Source organism: Pteropus medius, unplaced genomic scaffold (genome assembly GCF_902729225.1).
Source record: "Pteropus medius unplaced genomic scaffold, Ma_sr-lr_union100, whole genome shotgun sequence".
NCBI classification, from domain to species: domain Eukaryota; kingdom Metazoa; phylum Chordata; class Mammalia; order Chiroptera; family Pteropodidae; genus Pteropus; species Pteropus medius.
The window spans coordinates 3,882,998-3,895,706 of NW_024352149.1; the positions used below are offsets into that span (position 1 = coordinate 3,882,998).

At 33.9% G+C, this 12,709-nt stretch overlaps 1 protein-coding gene and 1 pseudogene across 9 annotated transcripts in view; one reads left to right on the top strand and one right to left on the bottom strand.

The window, feature by feature from the left end:
• The window catches only part of UTRN (utrophin), a 446,059-nt gene that overhangs the window by 209,126 nt on the left and 224,224 nt on the right, over positions 1 to 12,709 (bottom strand). For all 9 annotated transcript variants that reach the window (XM_039846978.1, XM_039846975.1, XM_039846976.1 and 6 more), the window contains one exon: positions 11,527 to 11,716. In XM_039846978.1, the coding sequence (XP_039702912.1) occupies positions 11,527 to 11,716 (190 nt within the window). The remainder of the gene's footprint in view (positions 1 to 11,526; positions 11,717 to 12,709) is intronic.
• On the top strand, positions 609 to 727 carry LOC120589443 (uncharacterized; annotated as a pseudogene).

The following is a 12,709-nucleotide window of genomic DNA, read 5'->3' on the forward strand; positions in this document are numbered from 1 at the left end:
AAATTTTCTATATTCTTCTATCTCTATGGTAGGAGTTCTACTAATTGCTTATTTTAGAGAGCTAAAAATAAAGTGCCAACTATACTAAGAGAAGCTGGCAGTGTTCACAATCACTGGTAAAAAGGAGTGAATAATGTCTGTGCATTTAAAAATTAGCAGTGCATTCGACATAGAAATTTCCCCTTGAAATTTAATAAACTTTATCCCTAGGTAAACATAAATCATGAATGTTTCAGTCACAATTATCTAATGATACTCTAAAAATAAAGATCTTTTATCCATCTCTTAATCCGACACTGTCGGAATGACTGCCCGATTTGTAGATCACAGATCTAGACTCGCACAAATAATGATATCTTAACTGTTAAAGAACTATTTTAAATGCAATCTGGTAGAATGGTTTTAATTATTTTTTAGTTAACTGACAAAGCATTACATCATATCTAATTATACTATTTTTAGCTTAAAGTCATTGATAGTATGAGTTTTCTGATTAACAAAATGTTATTAAATTAGATAACCGTTTTTAAAAATAATTTTGAAATACACATTGTCTTGGGGAGCTGTGACCAAATAGAGAATAGGGAGTCATCTAAATTAGCACTACAGTTTACGGCCATGCTACCCTGAACGCGCCCAATCTTGTTTGATCTCAGAAGCTAAACAGGGTCGGGCCTGGTTAGTATTTGGATGGGAGACCGCCTAGGAAGACCAGGTGCTATAGGCATAAAAAAAATAAATAAAATAAGGGATTGTAAGCTGACAAGGTCCTTGCAATCTGTGAGGTTGACCAAGGGTTGTCACGCCTAAAAAATATAATAATAATAATAATAATAATAATAATAATAAAAAATAGCACTGCAGCTTTGAGGAGCCACAGGTACACACAGTAGTTTTCCCTGTCCGCAAAGATACATTATACAACCCCCAGTGGATGCCTGAAACCACAGATAGTGCAAACTCTATTTATTCTAATTTTTTTCCTATACATAGGTACATAGGTATGTACCTATGATAAAGTTTATTTTGTAAATTACTCGCAGTAAGAGATTAATGACAATAACTAATAATAATATAGAACAATTACAACAACATACTATAATAAAAGTTATGTGAATGTGGTCTCTCAAAATACCTGGTACTTTGTACAGCATAAATATGCTGGACAAAGGGATGGCAGTACAGAGCTGGATGGTGCAAGATTTCATCACGCTACTAAGAATGGAGCAAAATTTAAAACTTATGACGTTTATTTCTGGGATTTTCCGTTTAACATCTTTGGACCACAGTGGACCACAGATAACTGAAACCGAGGAAAGAAAAATCATGGATGACAGGGAACTGCTGTAGCTAGTGACAAGTAGAGATGTAGGTATTGTCTCTCATGACTCGTTCCATTTTATCTGCAATCTCTACCCACCGAGAGAGTGCAGAAAGCAAGGGAAGAGTAAGGGAAGCAACCCACCCAGGTGCCCAGGCAGCTCAGATGCAACATGCCTAAGGCATCAATGCAGATGGGTTAGATGCAGGCCCGTCCTTTGGCATTTGGCATTTTTTTTTCTATTAAACACCTCAGCCTTCACAAATTTGCTGAACTAAAAAAAAAAAAAGAATTTCTCATAAAACCAAGAAGAGACGATGTTTCATATGAGCAACTAGAGTTCTACCTCCAAGCTAGTAACCTTGACTCTGACCTTTCTATGGTTCAGACAATATGTGTGTGATTTGATTACAGAGAGCTATGGAGAGAATGTGAGAGCTGACCCTAAAATATCTGCATCTCAACATTCAGATCATGCCAAAGCGCTTCTTAAAGCTCTATGCTCTAGAACAATTGGGGATTTAATTATTCAAAGATAGAATGGTTCTCAATCTGAAAAAAAAAGGTGGGGGAGTTTGGGGGAATAAAAAATATAATTTAACTATATGGGATGTAAATCATTTGAAAAGACACAATTCCACTGTGTCTTCTTTTAAAACACATAATCATAACTACCTCTAAATAAAGAAGACCCACACATGTGGATGAAAAATGGTATATGAACTTACTTCATCAATGAACCTGAATATCTGTTCAGAGACTCTGTGCCTTTGTGGTCATGCACCATTGCCCCTTGGCACTACAAACCTCCACATAGCTCTCTATTGTCTACATGCAAACACACACACACACACACACACACACACACACACACACACACACTTTTTTTGTAGACATCACACATCAAGCAAGACTTTCTGGGTAAAATCTTCTGGTCTACTTCCATTTCTCACAAAGTACTTGGAGTCAGCTGCTTAGTACCACAGGAGACAAAGTTTTTCAGACATGATTTTGAGATCAGCACACATTCACTGCACGTGTGAATCAGTGGTCACCTGTGTATACCACATAGGAGAACAAGACAACCAACAGGGGTACAAGAAAAGAATCGTAGAAAGTAAGAATAAAATTATGCTCTACTAATATTTAATATGTGATTTTACAATGGCATACGTGTGTAATTTCTAAATAAATAGAAAGATAGCTAGACAGACAGGTGTTTAAAATATTTTTACTAACAGAACTACATGATCAAAAAAGTGAGATGACCAAAACCATGTAAACTAAAGTGTTTTACATATATATACACAGGCAAATAAAAGTTATATTACTACATTTAAATTTTTAAATGCTTCGATCATGAGAATTTTAAACATTAATTTTATATTTTTCTATAATGGTTCATATCTCAATCTACTTTAGAAAACAACCGCTCCTACCATGTCTTCAGTTAATAAATATTTTATAAAAATTGACACTAAGAAAGAAATCATGACTTACAAATTTCCTTTCAGATTCAACATAAACTCGATCAGCATTTAATCCAAAGATTTAATGATAAAATATCCCAAAATAATCAGAAAGCAATGAAAATAAATTAAAGTCAACTTTCATCTTTGAAATCATTTACATTCAGCTTTGATACTACTGTGCTGTATTAGAAAAAAAAATTTACAGTCATTAATATTTTAAAAGAACTAAGCAATCAAAACCAAATCTGGAAAAATTAGCATCCAGCATAACGTGATTTTAAGTCATCAGGGCAATTTTCAACATTGTTAATTATATCTCCAAGAAAGCAGCACTTATGTTTCAATTTCCTGCCCAAATTTTATGGGATGTATAACCAGGAAGAAATATTTTAAAAAGCAAAAAATACAAGTAAATGTGTGAATATGTTGGGGGGGACCTATTTTAACTCTGAGAGCTGTGAATTCCAACTGCCTCTTTTCATTTCTCCTCTCTCTTCAAAATATAAGGAAAAACCACCAAATGAGACTATTCGACACAAAATTTCAGTTGCACAATGCATAAACTATTTTCTGATAAGAGAAGTATGAAAGTAAGCAAAGAAAGACAAGATATCACGAAGGAAAAAGTCTGATAAAGACATAATTTCCATACATGTAAAAGAAAAAATCTCAAAAAGGAAAAAAGGGGAGGATTAAAATGCCAATGTGAATTTTAAAATAGTCATGTCTCCCTTAGATTATGCAACATTTTTTTCTCATTCATGTCAGTCTGTAATATATAGACTGCCTCTATATTTATATGAAGAAATACTGAAATTTACAGCATTCCCCTTCTAAGAAACTAAATTTAAAGAATGTAGGAGGTATAGGTAGAGATAAAGTCATTATAGCATTTACAATTTAAGGGGAAGAGAATTATAGTGTCTTGAAGCAAATAAATACTAGACTCACTTAAACCTTTAAGTACTACATGCAGGCTATTGATAAATAAAATAAAATTATTTTTAGTTTGGAGAGATATCTATGTCAGTATTTGAGATGGCAATTGTGAATTAATATTTAATTCTGCAACTAAACTTTTATTTATGACATATGAGTTAACATAGTCAATAACTAAGATCAGCTTTCAAAATATAACCAAGCAAATAAGTTATATCTGTTACTAGTTGATTTATTTTATAGTAATTTTGCTACTTCCTATTTTGGATTTCCAGCTCTTTAGACAAAACCTCATATATCATTGCCTTATATTGACACCTGCTGGAAAGTACCGGAATTCTATATTTCTCATTTCATTATCTGGGCAGTTAATTTTGCATCTCTGAAAAGAAATGTGGAAGATATCATTTCACCTGCAAATAATACAATTTTAATTTTCTAAAAAAGAAAAGGTAACATTCATTCTAAACATCTTAATTGTAATGGTTTCTTTAGGAAATTATAAATCTCAACAACTCTGCCCAAATTGTATTTCTGATGAGAATTAATTTACCCACTGACTTCAGTAAGTGAACTTCTGTTTATCTAGGGTGTAATTATGAAACTAACAAAGCAACTTTCTCCAGTATTTGAACTTCTTCCATTTCATACTTCAGACTAACATAATACTTTGGTCACATGACTGGAGAAAATTACCTGATTTTGTGAAAGTATGCATATAAATGGATCAGAAAAATGACCCAGCTAATAAAAACAGGATGCATTATATATTCATACTTGTAGTTAAAAAGATAAAATAACATGCATTAGGGAATGTGCTTTTTCTTCTCTATTAACAAAACTACCTGTTCATGAAATATATAAATGTTTTACCAGAATAAATTTATTCTCTGAAGTGAGCTAAAACATAACACATTAAAATAATTTACAATTCTTTACAACTGAATTAATTAATAAGTTTTAATTAACTTCTTATGCAAATAAAACACTTCTAAGTATTTCTGCAAAGAATACCTCACTATCTTAATCTGTCTCTTAAAACTTTTCAAAGAAAAAGGTTTCCAGACAGAAATATCCTTAATTGATCGACCTACAAGAAATAAAAATATATACGATAAAGTTAATAGAATACTGCTCTTCCCCCGCAATCTGCTGCTATATAATACGCACGGTTTAGATGCTTAGACACGCCATATTTTATAGCATCAGAAAAATAATACTGTCCTAGAGACAGTTGTTAAAATTACAAATGAGTCTGGGCAGCTAACAGTACAATGAAGATACATTCTTGGAAATGGTACTAGGAATATGATATGAGGGAAGAATTCTGTAGTGAGGTGCTGTATAAACTGCTTTAACATTCCTGTTATAATTCCTTCCTTTTTTTATATCAAACCTTTCAAATACATTCAAATACTCCAAATTTTGACAAAAGTAATGAGATAATATAACTGTAGTTTAAATAAAATAAAGCTATGATCAAAAATATAATAGTTAAATTAAAAAATACAGGAACTCATTCAATGGTTAATGTTTAGGATGACGTAGTATTTGAAATTTGCAACTGTCAAACAAGTTGCCTCCTGAAAGTGTACTTAATCCACCTGTCCAAATAAAATTAAGTTCTTTGAGTTTAATTATAATATATATAGATTCAAGAATATAGGGGACATTGTATGATGATATTAATTTAAGTCTAATAGTTTTCAAAATGTGCTTTAATTTTTCAAATTGAAAAACAATTAGCTTATTATAAAGAGATGGACAGTTTTTAAGTAATCTACTAAAAGATTATTTTAAACTCTTAAGTTTACTAAAATTTACATAAAATTAATGTGCCATTCAAAATTAAAACACTACAAAGTATCAGAGGTAACAGGTCTTAATGAATGTAGTTTTGCTGTATTTTCTTCAAATAGTTCACTAGCCCCTCTCAGAAGACAAGATTTTGTCAGTTGCAAAATAAAATAAGCACAAAACAGTACTTGCTCCTGTATTCCTAAAGAAACTCTAATTAGCAGTTCATTTTAACAGCTTTACAGTCACTAAGAAAAAGAATCTTTTCTGCTAAGAACCCCGAAAGATTAGTTTTTAGAGCCTTAGAAACAGTAGAATTGTCAGACACCAGAGATCCTTATATTCAATCACTGTTACCTTACAGAGCTTCTGATACCGAGGAGAAGAAACTGCCATCCTTTGTAAACGATGTAACAAAACCACAACTTTCTGCAGAGACGTTCTCACCACAGCCATCATTTTAAGTTTACCACACTTCTGGAGACACCTCAGAATTTGCATTATAAATGAAGAGCAATGATCATTTCCTCCCGGTCACTGGACAACGATTTGCCAGTTGTCTGAGCATGCTCGTTTCCAGGAATGTATTTGAAAGATACAGGGGCTCAGGTTCTAGGCAAAAGGAGGCTGGTATTCCCTTCAACTTCTCAGTTTAAAAAAAAAACGTATACAAACACCACACAGAAAGCCCCCAGCAGATCCTCACAGCCAGTACTTGCTCAGTCCGGCATAGCCAGGAAATAAAGCAAGTTGAGCAGCCAAACGCTGCCTGCTGCTGGAAAGGAGTGCGCTCAGTAGCCAAAAAGGATATTAAGTGAAACATTAAAGCTGCAGATACAAAGCAGACATCCCCTGGGAACAGAGATTCAACACAGCACCACCACGGTGCATGCCTCGCAGCCAGTTTATATTAAGATATAGAGTGGTATTCACTCTCACTCTTTAGAGGGATGCGTTCAGTAGTCAACTAAATGCAGCTCTGGCTGTGCTCTGTGCGATGAGTTGAAGAGACCCTGTTACAAACCTTGAGAAGAGCAGAAGGGTATCTGAGTCTAATGATATCAGCCCTTACGTTAAGTGCTAATAAATCACCTGAGACAGGTGATTTAGAACAAGATCATCTAAAACAAAACAAAACAAAAATACCTGCAGGGGTATTTGGCTTTACCTAAGACACCCTAAACGCAGAGTTGTCCATGGGCTCACAGATGCCTGCCTAGGAGGAAAGCCATTAGAAATCAAATTTCTAATGTTAGGTTAGGACTTCTCTAATTAAACAGCAAAGTTAATTTAAAAAAAAAAAAAGTCTGTAATTGACTACTGAACATTTCAAATTACTGCATTTCCCTTTAGCATCTTTATGATCTTATTTTATTTGTCATAAAGCTGTTTTAATATAATGAGTAAGAACTATAAGACCAAGTACAGAATTTTTGAGTTTTATAGGCATGTGTACAATTTGAGGTTCATTTTCTACTGCAGCTTGAATACCATCATAAATACCAATTGGAGTGAAGCACTATTAGGAAATCAGCAAAATAACAGAATGATTAAATGACTAGGTCAGAGAGCACAACCAAAAATAGAATCCAGACGTTTCTCATTATCAGTGTCCTGCTCAAACTAATAACCGGGATAATGCTGCATTTTCATCTTTCTCTACCATTGTTATGATTCTTTAAAAGAAACACGGTATTTTAAAGTATTTGCTTATCTTATTTATCCGCCTTCTCAGGCCTTCATTTCAGCATGATTTAAAGTCCTCTAATAGGTCTTACAGAGTTGTGTTTATCAAGCAGCGTTTTTGTGGGCTCCTGCTTGTGTATTTTTTTTTTCTCTGTAGGTCTATACCGAGAACCTATACTGCCTCCTTCTGGATAGGCTAACAATGTCAAAATATCCACATGAAGGCAAAATCAGAGGATGTAGTCAATAATGGTGTAGTTAAAAATGTTAAGTTTTTAGGCAAATGTATAGAGACAGAAAATAGGTTAGTGATGGTTTAGGGGTGGGGAGATTAGAGAGTTGGCAGTGGGGGACTGACGGCGAAGGAGTACAGGGTTTCTTTATGAAGTGAAGAAAATGTTTGATCATGATGATGGTTACACAACCCTGAATATTACCAAAAAGAATGGAACTGTACATTTAAATAGATGAATTGTATGGTCTATGAATTATATGTCAATAAAGCTGTTCTCAAAAAAAGAAAAGAAAAGCAAAAAAGGAAAGAAAAAGGAAAAAGAAAGTGAAGTTGTAATCCATGCTCCTGAACCAGCAGGCGAAGTTTCCACAACACAGGTATTTTCCCCCAAACACCACACGGGGTGTGGAGCCGGGTCCAGGGGTAGACTGGAAATAATCTAAACAATCAAAGTCTACAGTAACGGAACAAGAGGGTGAAAACTGGGCTGAAGGGGAATACAGGAGATGAAAATATAATGAGCCCGAAACACATATTGTTAGAAAGCAGAAACAGTCACCTGTTGTAATGACACCCCTAAAAGACAGAGAGCTGCAGTACTTTACCCAGCAGAGAATAAGAACATCTCATTTCATTGGCACTTCCAAGATGTAAAATTTACATTAAAAAAAAATAATTAAAATGATAATATGCTAGTATGTGGGCATGAAAATTAAAAATGTATTTGAGTTAATAGATAAACTGGGAGGTCAATAATAGACTTTCATTCAAAAGCAAAAAAAAAAAAAAATAGACTTTCATTCAAAGCAAAAAAAAAAAAAAGTTTCTGCATCCTTGGCCAGTCTCTCATCTGAACATAGATCCATAGTGACAACTGCATGTCAGGCATCTCCTCTTGGATGTAACTCAAATGCCTCATTTCAACATGGTCAAAATGAAATGTACCATCCCATCACACACCCTACATTCCCAACTTTAGTGGACCCATACTATCGAGTTATTTATTAGGTCTACTCTCCCTGCCGCGGCCTCATTTCTAGTCATTATCACCTCTGACCAGATGGTTACAAGCATATTCTAACAGACTGCTATCAATCTTACCTGTTTCAAACTCATCCCTCATAATACCACCATTATAAAATACAAACCCCACTGCGTCACTCTCTTGCTTAATATCTTTTAATGACCTCTCTCCATTGCCACCAGGTTAAAATATAAACTACTTCGCAAGTCATACAAGACCCTCTATGATCTGGACCGCTCAGCTCTCCAGGAGCTTATCTTTCCTGCAAATCTCCAAAGGATCAGATTTTTTCTCATCAGCCCTCTGCTGAGGAGTAAAACCTAAGTGCCTTGCAGCAGGGCAATGAATCATAAAAAAATACATAAATCCAAACGATCACCCACCCTTCACAGAAATAGCATGTATCATAGCATACTCCCCAAAATCTTCATTTCTCCTTGTGCTCCCAAACTATCCTTCACCTAAATTTACCCAAATTCACCTCACGCCGAATACAGAATAAATTTCATTTTCATGGAATGCTCCCATGGACCTGCATCCAGCTGTCACAGACATGAAGCAAGTATAACCAGTGAATGTGTTGTGTAAACAGTTCTACATACACCCCTTGTACACGGAGCACACATATTCTGAGGTCCTTAGTTTGTATTTCTTATTGCACACAGAAACTTCTTACCACTGCCACTACCACCACGCCATCAGAAAATTTACTTTATGATTTCAGATATTTTTGTATATTCATTTTCTTCAACAAACATCTTCCCATTTCCAAACAAGTTTTCATTTTAACCGTCTATTCACTCACACAAAAGGAGAGTCATTACTAGAAAAGCCATAGGAAAATAAAAATTCTCTTGCCTCAGAAATACTCAGCAAAAGGTATTAAGTCTCCAACAACCATCAACCTACAAAGAGCCAAAAATAAAGCCAACAAATTTCTTTTAACAAAATGGAGAAAATGTTTTAAAATTAAGAATATTTAATAAGGAGCAAAGGAGTGAAAATCATGCAAATTGCCACAATGTGAAACATCCTAAATATAAACAAGTGCATGTGTTTATCTTTAGATAAAGTGGTTTTAATAGGCTCCTAATAAGTGCCCTTTTTAATACTTCCTATGAACCAAAACAGACTATTTTAGCAATATTAAATTATTTTTGAGAGGCATTTAATATATGTCTTGCAATGTATTTCATTATTTTAATCAGCAACCTTTCCTTCCTGATGCTGGTTGCTATAAAACGAATAATCCTGTGCAGAGTTATTTTTATTTAGAAAGATTTGAACAGTTCTATTTACATTTATTGCCGCAGTTTGAATACTCAATAAATATTGAGATGAGTTCGGGCTATGGTTAGACAATATCCTAATGTATCAGAAGACATTATTAAACCCTAAAACAAGTCTGTGTTTTGCTGGTGCTCACCATCAAGTTCATTTCAAGCCTCCTTTGCTCATTGTCTATAAGCTGTTACCTACTCATGTGCACAACCTAGGTACCTTTTGAGTTGAACACCATTACATAAATTAAGTGTCTATGAGATTTGTAGATCAGGCTTATACTTGTTTATGTCATAAAAATTAACATATTCTAACATCTACTCACATTTAGAGCCTTCTATAACCCCCTAAAAATGAGATGATAGCTAAATATTTTATCAATTAACATTTATGGCAACCTGATCAGATGAATAGGGTAAGAGACAAAAGAAAAAGTTAACTTTGATATGCACCTGGTCATTCACATTACCAAGTCACAAGTATATTATACAATGAACAAGAAATAAGTAGGAATATAAGGAAACACAGAGTTTTGTTAAAATTGCGAAGTCAACCATAAAACACTCTAATGGTCTTTACGTATAGAAATGAGTTATATATAAATCTATTCCAAAAAGATCCTTTAGAAAATTTTTATAACTTTAATGAAAACAATTTCAAACTTAGAGAAAATTTGTAAGAATAAAATAGTTCCAAGAAAGTATCTGTACCCTTTTATCCATTTCCTAAGAAAATATTCAAAAAAGTCATCGTATTGAATTTCGTAATGGTGAAGTGAGCTAGGGTCCCAGGGCAGCAGTCAGTATTTACTTAAGTTTGCAGACAGAACACCTTGTGGGCAATAATATGAAATAATGTAACCTCTGCCCTTGTAGAACCATGTGATCAACTGAGAGAGGAGGAGACATGCATCAGATGACAATGGATCATGAGTTCGCCAGCGTATCAAAAATAATAACTGTCCAAATGATGTGGGAATGACATGGCATAAAGAAATCATCAGATGTAAAATTGTGGTGGACAAGTGGTGGACAAGGAGAATTCTCCATCGAAACAGATTTTAAACCAAGGTGAAAGTGAGAAGGCCTGTGGTTGGCAGGAGTTAAGTAACCAAGATTTTATAAACCATTCGATAAATCTATGTCACTCTACATGAAGAGAATGGGAGCTCATGGGCAATGACGCAGTTGTACTTGGGGACAGAAAAAGAATTCAGACATGCTTCATAAGATTCCTCATAAAGGTTTTTTCAATGAAAGATTTTGTATTATCATACTTTATGTAAATGGAAAACTTGAAACTGGGACTAAATATAGGGTATTTATCAAGCTGAAGATATAAAAATAATACCTTCAAGCCCAATGTTCTTAGTTATAAACTAAGTAATAGAGGCTTTGCAGCTTTTATATTAAGTATTTATAATACTTAATATAACAACTTCATATTAAGAGGAAATGTTCTTACATAAATGTAAGATTCAATAAGGCTAACTGTAATAGGGCTTAAAATAACAGAAAATAGAACAGTTATGAGTCTATAATTCTAAATAAACAACCATTACTTTCATAAAATATGATGTTTTTCCTCAATTATTAAGTAAAAGTGTTATATAGATCTTATTTCCAGAAACCAATTATTCACAGGGGAGCATGGATTTCATAACAGAATAAGGTGACAACCTCACCTTTTAATGGTAATAAATTTGCATGCAAATGGATCAAGCAAGCATAGTGTAAGTAAAAACACTGGTTGCAGTTTGCCGTGAACTTGCCTGCATCTGCCGTGTGAGGTCCTTGGCCAAGACAGTGTCCTGGAGAGCATTCTCTCGCTGAGAGGCATCCGCAAGCACATTAACTGTGGTTTCTGCTTCCTGTATCCACTTTAAGAAGTTCTCCAGATCCCTGCGTGAGGCCTGTACTGTCCTCAGCTCAGCCTCCAAGGCACTCTGTCTGTCAGCAATGCTGCAAGTGAGAACATGACAGGCACATCTCCATTACTTACAGTGTGACAGTCCACATCATGCACACCCTAAAAAGAAAATTAACAGACAGCTTCAAGGGAACCTTTATTTATTTAAGTACCTAACGTAACTGGGAGATTTATTTATATGTGTGTCTAGAATAATCCTTAGTGCAGGGGTAATGTGAATTGTGAGAAGAGGGAGAGGGGAGAGACCTATAAATACTAACAAAATCTAACAAATACTAACAAAATACTAACAAACTACATTACAACTACATTTTAAAACTCATAATTGTATGGTTATTCTCCATACGTTTTATTTCAATACTTTAGCATAATGCCTGACACTAAAAAAGGCAATATCGATAAATATTCATAGAATAAGTGACTAAATGAATTCTAGGAAGAAGTAAAATCTAAAGAAACACATAAGAGAAAATAAAAATAATCTAAAGGGATTACTTTATATATGTTAAATAATTCAGATCAATACAAATTGGTTCTTTAAAATGATTTAATAATATTATACTTGGACGTTGGACAACCAAGCTTTTATAAACCATTCAATAAATCTATGTCAAAATTAAAACAGAACTATCTTAGAGTTGCATGATTTAAGAGATGTATGAATCTCTAAACTCAATCTCTAAAATTTTATATACCTCAAAACTCTATAATAAGATAACAACTTAATTTAAAAAGTAGGTACCAACAATTTCACTCCTAGTTATTTAAACCAAAGAGAACTGATAGCATTATGTCCAAACACTTGTATACAAATGTTTATGGCAGCATTATTTCTAATAGCTAGATAGTAGAATCAAGCAACTATCCATCAATTGAGAGAGGAAGTGATTAACAAAATACAGTATATTCAAACAGGAAAGATTATTCAGCTATAAAAAAGAATAAAGTACCAATACATGCTACAACATCGATGAACCTTGAAAAAAGTATGCCAAGTGAAAGAAGCCAGACACAAAAGGTCACGT